The following is a 13598-nucleotide window of genomic DNA, read 5'->3' as shown; positions in this document are numbered from 1 at the left end:
TACGGCAGATGTGTAATATTTAATGCAGCCGAACCGTGTATTACAATGCCGTTATATGATGACTTCCAAAGAGAAAAGCAAGCACACTCGGAATACATTTCTTTTTTTTAAAAAATGTTTTCGGATTTCACATGGCATAAACACCATATCCCAATGTGCATTGCGGCTAAAACATCCAATCACCGAGCTTCAACAATAGCTGAGGATTATGGGTAGTTCGGTGTTTTAGCCTATCAAAACCTCTGAAAAAAGAAATGTGTCTCTCAGAATCAAAAGGGAAAAACCTATGGGAAAAACACAAAAGCTGTGTACACAATTTAAACCAATTAATGTTGTGTAATTAACAAGGATAAACTGATGTGTTTTAGTGGATGAGTACGGCAGATATCACTGTTAAATCATTTTACATTGAGGGGAATACGGTTTTATTATGAAAACTTCGAGACCGGAAATACTGTTTTCACCCGGTGAGGGTTGACGCTAACTTTACATAGGGAGAAAGACATACACGTTCTCCTGGCGAGACCTCAAATAATCTTCGTAATATCTATCAAAATATAGATCCTACACATCCACTGGACGTGGATTCTAAAAGTACAATATACACTTCTCGCTAGAAATCTAATCAAAAAGCATTTTAATGGCCAAACTATTCTACAATTTAGGATTTTCCAGAGAGGGTTAATTGCCGCAAATTGTTGTTTCTTACACGACCACTAGAGGTGCTACATTTTTAAACGTGACTATAGGTCGTAATAAGCTGCTGAACAATCAACCTATTAGGTCGTATGAGTTGGAGGACTTGTTGAGATAATCATAACTGCTATGTTATTATTATGTCTTTATTGAACAAGGAACATGCATAATAATACATTAATCGCAAAGAGAGAAATGTTGCTACATTATGGCTAAAAGCTCATTTCCATCTGCAGTCCCTGGGTAGTGTACTGCACTGTATGTACAACATACCCCGCAGATAATCTTTTTAGGAAGTATTTAGCCTGTAAATTCTTTTACAGACTTTAAGCTTGGCGTCACACAAAACAACATGCATCCGCTTCTTCCTCATACTATGTGTAAGTCACTCACTATGTTGGGAGATTAGGTCAACTACTGCCTTACCTAAATAGCCAAAGTCATCAGATTACACACTGCGCTCTACGAGGTGCAAATAGCAGTCATAAAATGCTGAAACACTACTTGGGAGGGCACAAACAGCTGGACTCTTTAGAGTCAGACGCATCCAGACAAGCAGCGACAGGAAAGAGGGGGTGGGTAGGAGAACGGAACTGAGGGGGGAAGTACTCAATGCATTACAAAGTGCACCTGACCGTGTGTAGTATACAGTTCTCACTTAGTTCTGTCCAAGCTGCTCTTGAAGACCAAACGAGACCATAAACCTACTGCTACTTTTTATTTTAAGCTGTCCCTTCGTCATGTATTGGCTAGCACATTACGCCAACTGGACTTATATCAACTTAAAAACAACAGATGTTCCAAACCGACCTAAACCCTGTCTCTGAGACATGTGCACATAAATCATTCCCTAATGTATTTTGTCTGAATGAGAAAACCAAGAGCGATGCTTGCAAATGATAAAACATGTAAGAAATCCTTTAAGATTGTCTGCTTGAGCTTACTGTATGTTTAAAAAATGGATTATAGTAACCTGGCAAGACCACACTGCCTGCTTTTCAAAGCATCATCACATCAATAGACCATGCTCATATATTCTTGGAAATCCCGAAGGTGGGACGTGTGTGAAACATTCTATTATTACGACTACTATTAGGCCTGAGGCAAGAAACACACCCGTCCTTTTACAAGAGGAAAACACATGACCTCCTAGTGATTTGTAGTGGGAGGACATTTAGTATTACCCTTTGGTACAAAAGAGAGGTGCACATTAGAAGTCTAAGTAAAATTAGACTTGACAAACAGGTAGGCTATGTTAAGCTCTGAGATAATTAGTACTTTTAGAGGATAAAATAGATAGATATATGGCTTGAGGTTGCTTAAAGCAAGCATGTAACTATTTACTGTATGTTAACTACTTTAGGTTAACAAGAAGAAGACACATTATTGCTGGTGGTGTTTTGTGCTAAGTGCAAATGTCAACATCCTCACAATGACAATACTAACATGCAGGGGGTATAATGTTCACCATGTTAGTTTAGCTTGTCAGTGCCAACATTTGCTAATTAGCGCTTAACACAACAGCTGAGGCAGATGTGAATTTTAGTCATAAAAAAGTAGGAATAACAGATACATTGAAATACAGAAAGTTAGTAGATATTACATTTTGGGAACTGAAAATTGTGTACAAAAGTGTATGCCAATCCATAAACTAGATGTTGAGATATTTCAGTCTTGACCAAATTTGTGAACGACAGACCAATATGACTGAGCATAGAGCCATACTGCTGATGCTAGCATGGCTGAAAACAAGCACACAATGTCATGTATAGAGAAAAAAAAAAAGGTTTGTGGTGTGAGAGTCAAACAATGCCTTCATGGCTCTCTTCTCACCCCTCAACCCCCTCACCCCCGTAAAATCCATACTAAAAAGGATTACGATTGTGCATCGACACAGAGAGGGACTTGCTTTATGATCTCCCCTTCCACATGTGTGTCACTTTGCAGAGTCGCAAACTATTTGGCAGGTGAACAGTCGGTGGGTTTGGCCTGCTTCTTTTATTCCACCAATTCCTTGCTCGTAAGTACGAGATTTTTATGGTTGAACTCCCTACTGTCATCAAAGTGGGGTTAACAACTATATGGGCTGCCAGAGGAGGGGAGTTCAAACGGCAACTTATACATATGCTTTACAACGTAACACTCACAAGGGGGTTTTCAGCACTTGCCACGGAGGGGACAATGACCCTCAAAGTGTTCAACTCTATAGAACATCTCTCTGTGTTTGTCTTACATCTCTTCTTTCTTTACCTTTTTTCTCTGTCTATTAAAAAGCCAGAGAAAAATAACAACATATAGACCTAGTGTATGAGTCAAATGCAAAAAAAGTAATTGAGAAAGCCATTTTTTGTAATAGGATGCATTATTAGCTAGAAGTTCCAATGTAATTAAAACAACATTTCCAAAGCAGAGCATGTATATTTACAATATCTCAATCAGCTACTCTTCCTAATGAAAATACAGAATGGCTGATAGCAACACCAATGAATAGCGGCGGAGTAATTTTTTTCTTTGTTTGAGGAGACTTAATACAATGTAATCGCACTCGACAAACAATCTCATACAAAACACAATGACATTGTTATATGTATTACTAAAAACAGGAACAGGATATTCCTGGAGAATCTTGATGCCAAAGACCAAAACTGTCATCACACTGACTAACTTAATATCACTACCACATTTGTACTGGGACAAGAAAATCAGTTGTCCATTAAGATTCTGCTATATGTGATTATAGATCAGGTTAAACTCTGAAAACAGAATTGCCCTATCAAGGAAATGATCTAAAACAATAATGGTTTAAATAATGGTGATTGAATGAACCCAATGTTAGCGGTGTTGTGCTGAAGTTGGTACTCTTGCTGATACAACTATTGATCTAAGCTCCAATGGTCAATATTTACCTGCCTTCTGTACTAGAGACTTGACCAAAGTGCAAGGTCTCCAATGGGGTACCACGTTTCGACCAATTGTCTGCATATAGTGAAAACTCATATTTCAGGTCTTGTTATAGAAATGTAAATTGGTTAAAAAGAAATGCAACTCAGCACAGGATAACAGACATTTTGACACTTTAAAAAAATAGTATTCCCATTGAGCCTAAAGACTGTTGTCTGCTGATCTCTGCAGTTCCCTGTTGCACATAGGAAAAAGGCCAAATCACTAATGCATTGACCCAGACCATCCTAGCCTGTCTCAGTCGTGAGAACCACATTTATAGTCTGTGCAACCCCGGACCTTTTGGCTGAATCTTTTATTGGGATCTGGTCTGAAATACATGCATGCACACACAGACTCTCTCTCTCACACACACACACACACACACACACACACACACACACACACACACACACACACACACACACACAACACACACACACACACACACACACACACACACACACACACACACACACACACACACACACACACACACACACACACACACACACACACACACACACACACACACACAACACACACACACAAAGAAGAAGCAGCAGCATCCCTGGAGATATGCTGTTCTCTGTCTACTTTTAGAGACTTAGATTATCAGACACAGCAGCAGTCCTCTACAATGGAACTATAAACAGCAAGAAGGGCCAGAAATGTACTCTATTTCAATTTGGTCAAAATACGAATTTTTATTGTACAGCTATTGTGAGTTGAATGATTACATTTCTCCTGTAACGAGGGCCTCCAGATGCAAAGCTTCTATGGCTACTAGCTTGATTCCTCTCAAGAGTCAGTTTTCTTTTTTTATCAACTAATGAACTGCAACATCAATAAGAAACAATACAGGAGTTTAACAACTTGCTGTCTAGTTTCCTCACTCCAGCTATTAAGATCTAGTATGTGAATGCAAGACTGAGAGAATAAGTGTGTATTTATCAAGCCCTTTGTTCTCTACTGCAGACTGCTAAAGAGGCTGGAATACCACTTGGGGTCCTACTGGGGTGGAACCGCTTCACTTAGGTTTACAATGCCACTCTAATGGCGCATTTCCACTACAGCGCGGTTTAAGCGTGCCGTGCCCGGCCCGTTTTTGGTTGCGTTTCCACTAGGCGTAGTTCCAGCTAGCGGGTACTTTTTCACAGTTTTCTGGCTCTCCAAAATCGAGGTTCTTTCCGGGCCAACAACCGGGCTGAGTATGCTAAACTAGTGCAACACAGTCTCACGGCATTTCGTGTTATAGTCACGAAATTAATCTATTGATTCGTGTTCACCAACACGATTTCGCCATTTTTTTCGTGTCACACAGAATGATTTTAAAAGCAATGTAAATAATAACAAATTAGAAGGAAAAACACATTTTAAAAAATACAGATTTAAGTATTCTGACACAGAACGATTTTAGAAGCAATGTATTTATATTGGTAGTATGTTTCGTGCCTGCACCAAATAATAACAAATTAGAAGGAAAAAAAGATGACATAAAATACAGATTTCAGTATTCTGAGGCTCTGAGACATTTCTTTTCCTCACTGACGGCACAAAAACTCAGACATTATACAATTTAAAATAAAAGGGTTAGGCTTAGGGTAAGATATTGAGTAAGAACATGTTTTTATGAACCACACAGCTTCTGGTCTTCCAAGACCCGAACGGACAAAAAGATGTGTTGCAGGCACGAAACATACTACCAATAGAAATACATTGCATTTAAAATCGTTCTGTGTGACACGAAAAAAAAAGGTGCAAATCGTGTTGGTGAACACGAATCAATAGATTAAATTAATTTCGTGACTAATAACACGAAATGCCGTGAGACTGGGTTGACTAGTGAGAGAATCGCTGGCAACTACAACAAAATGAACATATTTTACCGTGATTGAATTGTTATACACGTTTCAAAATGATGCCGAAGTAACAACATACTGATGTTAGTAAAAACCATGAATTAATGCTTGACAAGTCTGCAGACAAGACGGCAGGCGAAAACCTTTTAAAATGCGTGTTTTCTGAATGGAGATCGGCTAAGCTAACGTTGTATATGCTCCGACCGTCCACACTCACAACAACGGCCTATACAGACATAAATAAAGCAGCGACTGTATTCGCCATGACACAGGCAGTCTGTGGTTTGTACATGTTTAACTTTTGTCTACTTTCTGAACAGATATGAGGAGCTGTGAGCTCTGAGGGCTAACAGCTAACGGCTGATGTTGGTTTTGTGTTTCGCATTGAAGATGACGTCACGGCTCCGCCTACACTGCGTTACTATAGTTACTACCCCAGTTCCTAAACTGTAATGGAAACGCAGCATAAAGTGAGCCTGGCCTACCAAGGCCTAACTGTACCGTACTAAGCCGTGCGAGGCCCTGCAGTGGAAATGCGCCATAACAGTAACGTTAAATCCTTTATATTTATGTAGAAGAGGAGGACCACCAAAGTAATAAATGAAATTCAGCAAGTATTTTGCTAACCTAACGCCTCTTGTCTTTGCTTCACATTTAACAACGTATACTTTATCATACGAATAGATAATCTCAGCACCAATACATCTGCTCTACATCAGCATACTGTTGTGGAGCTTGTTTGTTGTTCTATATCATGCTGAAACATTAGTAATAGGTAAGTTTGCTACGATACTGCGCCCCACCATTCCTAAAAAGTATATTCAGTGCAATAACAGTATACTGTGTGCAAAATAAGAAAATGAACGACAACCAAAACATTGTTTTGGCATGCTTGGCATGGACGTGTTTTGGGAATTAATTGACGCATGAACATTATGCGTAATTCACAGACTTGACTTTTCCATTAATTAGTTATTCATTTGCTGATTTAGGCACAAATGCAACGTAGGCCTTCACTGAATGAGCTAGGACTAATGATTCACAGCAGTTTGGAGGAAGGAACAGCTGTGCATGACTTGTCAACATGGCCAGAGGGTTTTTAAGTCAATTGAAGTCAAGTACAAGTCGATTTTATGACCAGATCAGACAGACAATGCAGTGACTCAAATGCTGTGTGAAAAGCAGCCACACAGGAGCTAACTTAGAAGAATGCTTGATAAATGTATAAGTGTCAGAGGAAAGGACAGTGTATTACAAATGTAATCTTTTTTTAATCTAGAGTCACTGGCTGGCTGTAATCAGATGTTCTCCTCTCAAATTTCTTTCAACCAAAAGTCCCAATACATGTTAAATGTTGTTTTCAGTCACTTACTTTAACTAGTCTCGACACTAATTCAGCATGACAAGAACACTAAAGCTGTGTTTATATTATCAATGGTCCCAGGATGAGCTATATTTCTTAACTTTTACTCCAAGGCACACTATTTCTTCTAAGTCAGTAAGTGCAATTACAGAATGTTGCCAAAAAACATTAAAAAAAACCAACTTTCAAATTATTTGACCCAGAAGTCCTTTTCACTGATGCAAACACTAACCAACCCCAATCAGACTCTGTGCATGTTCAGACTCACCATTCCCGTGCATGTGGACAGTGCTACAGAGGAATTGACCCTTGACCTCAGCGACCCCTGGTAAAAGCAGAGGTCGTCCTGGTGGTAGGCCCTCAGGCTCTTGGTGCCGTTCTTTCCCAGGACCTGGATGGTGAAGCCAGGTGCAATCAGGCTCTCAGAGGCCTCCCTCAGCTCCATGTGGAAGTCCTGCCCCAAGCCACTCATCAAGAAATGGACCGTTTCGCTGCTGCCATCGGTGTTTGGTGAGCCTGCATCTGGGCTCAGGGACCTCCGCCTCCTCCTGCGCTGGTAGTGGGCAACTTCATGAGAGATGTAAACGCCTTGGTGGTTGACCTCATAGGGAGATACAATTTCATATTCTAGAAAAAAGATATAGAAAAAAAGAAAATTAGGATATTATTTCAAAGGCAAAATCCACTCTTTAATATAATACAACATTTTAATTATTATTTAATACTAATACAAGCGTCTTTGAGCATTAGAAAAAGCCCTATACAAATATTATGTATTATATACATTGGGAGCTATTGTTGAGAGAAAGTTATGATGTCGTGTGTATACATGTTGTAAATGACAACTTGGCAAACCAGCCTGTCCTCCTACAAAAAACGACCAAATAGGTTGATTGTTCAGCAGCTTATTACGACCCAGAGTCACGTTTTAAAGTGTAGCACCTATAGTGGTCGTGTAAGAAACAACATGCTCCCGTTGATTGCAAACGCTCCGGAGGGTCGTTTATTCACAAATAACCCTCTCTGGAAAATCCTAAATTGTGGAATAGTTTGGCCATTAAAATGCTTTTTGATTAGATTTCTAGTGAGAAGTGTATATTGTACTTTTAGAATCTACGTCCAGTGGATGTGTAGGATCTATAGTTTGATAGATATTACGAAGATGATTTGAGGTCTCGCCAGGAGAACGTGTAGTATACTACGTCTTTCCGCAGCGTCCATGTAAAGTTGACGTCAACCCTCACGGGGTGAAAACAGTATTTCCGGTCTCGAAGTTTTCATAATAAAACCGGAAGTATTCCCCTCACTGTCAAATGATTACACAGTGATATCTGCATTACTCATCCACTAAAAAACATCAGTTTATCCTTGTTAATTACACAACATTGATTGGTTTAAATTGTGTACAATGCTTTTGTGTTTTTAACCTTCGATTCGGAGAAACAAATAGTTTTTTCGGAGTTTAGACACTACAGAGTTTCCGAAGACACTACACTACCCAGAATCCTCAGCTATCGTTTGGGACTACAACATCCGCTTTGCTTTACAAACCCCGTGATTAGTCCTCAAGCTCTGTGATTGGATGTTGGAGTGGCAGTGCGACAAGATTATGCCGAGCGTCAAACAGCTCTTTGAAATGGAATGTAACCACGGCAGACTATCCAAAACTGGACTCGAACGGGTCCAGCCCAGCTCCCCTACTCCCCCTCCTTTCATCAAATATAACATATTCAACAACAAAATTCAATAACGTGCTTTAACCACTAGGCGGTGCAGGTTAAAAAACCAGTGGTCTAGTTAATAAAACATAATAATATCAAACATAATTTAACTATTAACTTAAAGAAAAATACAGTTTCAGTCTCTCGATTTGAAGCTTATGCATTGTACCGTGAACCTGTATAGACCTGTAACAGTCAACTGCATGAGGAGTTGGAAAGGTAGTTTCTGAAGATGTTACAAATAACACACAGCATACAATGCCATAATAACTTTGTATTATTAGTGTAGGACACTTGTGTATGTATAACATCTGAAGATGTGTAGTTTTATTCATGTTTTCACATAATTGTACAGGATATTGCTATAATATTTCTATAGTATATATATATATTGTCTATAGAACTACAATATGTGAAATATTATAGCTGATCATGTATATATATATATATATATATATATATATATATATATATATATATTATATATGATATATATAATGTAATATATCAGATATTAATATCTGATTTGTAAAACATCACAGACAGAAAGGTATATCCGTCATTTAATGGTAAGCTATTGAAATTCTGAATCCATAGATGTGTCTCCCATCACCCAAAACCCCTGACTATTCTCTCAACTCAGTATTTACATTCTTATATTCAAAGAAAATCAGTAATATCTAGTAATAATTTGACAGTGAGGGGAATACGGTTTTATTATGAAAACTTCGAGACCGGAAATACTGTTTTCACCCCGTGAGGGTTGACACTAACTTTACATGGACGCTGCCGCATATACACGTTCTCCTGGCGAAACCTCAAATCATCTTCGTAATATCTATCAAACTATAGATCCTACACATCCACTGGATGTGGATTCTGAAAGCACAATATACACTTCTCGCTAGAAATCTAATCAAAAAGCATTTTAATGGCCACACTATCCTACAATTTAGGATTTTCCAGAGAGGGTTATTTAAGCAATAGCTCACGACAGGCCGTGGTATATGCTCATTATATCATAGCTAAGGGGCGTGGATCGGCCCGACGTTCAACCCCCTCCGTAGCGTTTGCATTCAGCGGGAGCACTAGAGGTCGAAAACTTTAAAACGTGATTATAGGTCGTAATAAGCACTTGAACAATCAACCTATTTGGTCGTAATAAGGGCTTGAACAATCTACCTATTTGGTCTTATGAGTTGGAGGACTTGTTGTGGCAAACATGAAATACATTGTCCTTGTGGTCATTCCTAGCTAATTTGACATGTCAATATAATTTACTGTGACATAGTGCATGCTGTGTCAGCTGCTACCTTGGTTGCATGATGGACTGATTCAAAATTAAAACCTTTTTAGTATATAAAGTTTCCTTGACCTGCCTCATATACTTTTGTCGACATGGTCAAGAGAGAGTTACAAGAAAAGGAAGGGTTTTAGACAATTCCAACACAGGCACTTCAGTGGAGAGTGAATCATGTTTGACCTATAGTGTTTTACTAGAGATTTTTACTACAGCTCAGGCTGAATAACTGCTGGTCATAAATGGAGATGGTGGCAGGTCACAGGCCTGGCCTCTTAGACGAGTTAAATGTCTAATGGCGCTGTGGCCACAGAAACTAACGGGATATCCTCCAAAGGTAAAATCAAAAGAGTAGGTGACTCCTTCAGCTGCACTGAACTTGATTTTCAAGTGGAAATCATGACAGACATTGCTCTTGTCCAAGTTTGTCACCTTCTAAAGCAAGCCATCTCCTATGAGGAAAGAAGCATGACTTTGGATATATTGCAGGGTTTCAGATATCATGCCTGTTGCATGGACAAAATGATTTGCAACGAAATTTAGGAAAACATTTGAATATGTTAAGTGATGCTTTATGCCTTTAGAGGGTGTTCCATAGTAAATGGTGCTACTGTAGTGGGATATATTAGTGGTGATAGAGAATGCCTGTGAGTCATCACACACCCTTTGAAACCTAATGCGCTTGATACCCTTTGGGTCTATAAGTAACCACCAGGCAAACAAATAAAATAGTGTCATTGTTGATTTAGTGACAACATTGTAATGGCTCTTGCAAATGTGTTGAGTCTTGCCATGGGAAAATGATATGTGCACACTTTATCAGCTTAAAGTGAACAGAAATAACAGCAACCTTGGACTTACAGTCAACAAGAGCCAGTCTCAGTTACTGTACAGCCTGAATAATGAGTAAATATAGCGCAGAGACAGACATGTTTTGGCAGTGGTAGAAACATGCAGGGTGACAGACAGTGTGTCATCACTGGCAGTGTGAATGCCTGAGGTTTGAACTTGGCTATTTGGTGCTTCTTGAGGCTTGCTTAAAGGAATACCCCTACCACAGAATGACCATTTGTTTATCAATTACTCACCCTGTGTTGCATGCATGTTTGAGACGCAGTTAGCAGTGTGCTGGATACACTGGATAATTGTGGCTAGGAATTATACTGCACGTGTTGTACTGCACAATTTGTAGCAGGTGTTTTGTTATAGTTTTGCTGTTCTGAATTATGACCACCATTTACTTTTTGATTCTCTACACCTAGAGGCAATGTAGAAACTTTTCTTTAAGAATTCAAGGTAATACTGGGTTTGTAGTTGATATCCAAATGACCATGTTGTGGGGAAAATATACCTTAAAGGCAGCATGACATGTATTTATTGGTGGGTGCTTTTATTTAGAGCACCTTGCATTATCAAGACTGCATACATTTTTGCCTGGGTGGTCACAGTGGGAAGCAAACCTCCGACCCTTGAAGTGCTACAACCAAGGTCTACCCAAAGAGTTACAGGACTGCAAAGAGCAAACACATACTTCAAGTCTCAAGCATTTTCTGTGCAGACACCAAAGCACTTAGGCAAAACCAGAAAATGGTCTTCTATCTTCTTCAATCTTTGTTGTTTTGTCCATCTACCCCCAACACTCACACATTTACACCTAGTCCACTGTGTTTGTTCCGCCCTAACTCAAAAACCAGCTGCAGTGACCCACGTCTGGCAGTATACAAACACAGATTCTGCGGGAACAGACCGCACACACACACACACACACACACACACACACACACACACACACACACACACACACACACACACACACACACACACACACACACACACACACACACACACACACACACACACACACACACACACACACACACACACACACCTTGTCTGATGGACTGAGACAAGATCTTGTGGTGATTAGTCTGTTGGTTTAGTGGCTCTTGAGTGCCATTAGTACTGATAGAGGGTCTAACCAATGGGTGCATTGACTTAAACGTGACAAAAGATTGAAAATGGGAACTATTTCCCCACCCGCTCTAACATAGCTGAATGAATGTTAAACAAATCAACACTGAGTAATAGTTGTGCAAGCGGTGAGATGATCTGAAACAGAAGTAAGGGCTTCCCCTCACTTCTGTTTCAGATCATCAGCACATGTGCCCGTTGAAAGGAGTTTTGATGGTTTGTTTATATGTTTGTGTGTCTGCTTTTCATGGTAACTGACAAAACAACAACAAAAAAACAAAGGATCTGAAGGAGAATGCACAGCCAAAGCAGTTGCTGACTCAGCACACCACATGGGGTTAGATCCACAAAACAAAGAACAGATGGAAGACTTGCATTCACTGCTTGCACTCATTACTGAATTGAATTTTCGAGTGACACAACTATATCTCTGTTGTAAATGGGGTAGCCCTAAATGACTTATTAAACTGCTTCCAGCAGTTCAGAGAAGCTCTAAGGCACAACTCCAGGTCCAGTATAGCACATCGGACACTGGTAAAGTGCCTAAAGATGGCATATGTTTACCCAATAGCATTAAACAGACTCAATGCATAACTGAAACATCGGCTTATGAATAAGGTATCCCTGTAGAGAGCAATGTGTAAGCAGGATTGTATGCAGCATTTAATAGACTAATTATGGTATAATAAAAGTGTGAACTAGTTTCAGAATAATGCCTGTTGAGGCCATATGTGAATCTTCTTGTGTGTATTATGTTTTTTTCTGTTTTTGTATGCTGCTGTGGACATACTGTAATATGTCCATGCAAACAACAAGGCCTGTGACTTTCTTGATGTTTGTTTTTTAATTATACATGGACAGCGTTGTTCCAATCCATGTTTTTAAAATAAATTGTCAAATACATACACACAAAAAAACTAAGCAGCATTTTTTTTCAGGGTTTCATTGAAGGCTTTAGTGACTCCCCCAGAGGACACCTAAATGAGCAATTCATTTAATTGTGCTTTTCAGCAAATGACATTCATGGCACATATTGATCATTTCAAATAATTTGGGAAATTAGCAATAGCAAAAATACACTGCTCTTTTTTTTGGATCCGTTTGAGCTCCACTGCTGCAGCACACACTGGTGTCTCTGATTCAGGGTGCAGGTCGCCCCCCAGCGGTGAAGAGAGGGAATGCACAGCGCAGGTGAGTTATGTTTGATGCTGCTGGCAGTTAGAGAGATGCGGTGGATGATCTTACTTTTAGGCATCGAAAAGCAAAACATGAACCAGAGGATCAAACAGCACTCCCGCACTAACAACAGAACTTCGCAGTCACAGAAACACAAATGAAATCATCAAGACGTTTTGTCCAACTTACCTGTATGTTGAGGTAAATTCAGAGAGAGGAGCAGGGCAGACGCTTCTTGAGGAGATTCAACCTTGTCAGCACCATTTGTCAAAAGCACGTTCTGTAAAGACGGAAATGTAAATAAGATTTGGTCTGTGTACACTGCAAAATATCATGGAAAATGTACAAAGCTTTCTGTAATTTGAAGTGTTGACAACTTTATGAGCTGCTCATGCATGTGCCTACAAGCGCAGCGGAGATAATATACAACGGACTTACTTTGCTCAGAGTGAAAAAGCAGAAGAGATGGAAAACGAGCGACGGGCGCACACAGGTTCTCCACACTGCACAAATCCGCAGGAAAGCCATCTTTGCGCACCTTTACGCAAAAAATGATAAATCAGACGGCC

At 39.6% G+C, this 13598-nt stretch overlaps 1 protein-coding gene across 1 annotated transcript in view; it reads right to left on the bottom strand.

The window, feature by feature from the left end:
• Positions 1 to 13557, bottom strand: part of LOC117480528 (A disintegrin and metalloproteinase with thrombospondin motifs 16) — a 60980-nt gene extending 47423 nt beyond the window's left edge. Inside the window, exons 1-3 of the mRNA XM_034127868.1 lie at positions 13468 to 13557; positions 13219 to 13309; positions 7130 to 7488 (exon numbers count right to left, since the gene is read on the bottom strand). Coding sequence (XP_033983759.1) covers positions 7130 to 7488; positions 13219 to 13309; positions 13468 to 13557 — 540 coding nt within the window. The remainder of the gene's footprint in view (positions 1 to 7129; positions 7489 to 13218; positions 13310 to 13467) is intronic.
• Positions 13558 to 13598: the final 41 nt, after the last annotated feature.

The sequence above is a fragment of the Trematomus bernacchii genome, unplaced genomic scaffold (genome assembly GCF_902827165.1).
Source record: "Trematomus bernacchii unplaced genomic scaffold, fTreBer1.1, whole genome shotgun sequence".
Classification (NCBI taxonomy): domain Eukaryota; kingdom Metazoa; phylum Chordata; class Actinopteri; order Perciformes; family Nototheniidae; genus Trematomus; species Trematomus bernacchii.
The sequence above is the reverse complement of the archived record's forward strand: the minus strand, read 5'-3'. Positions and strand labels throughout refer to the sequence as shown.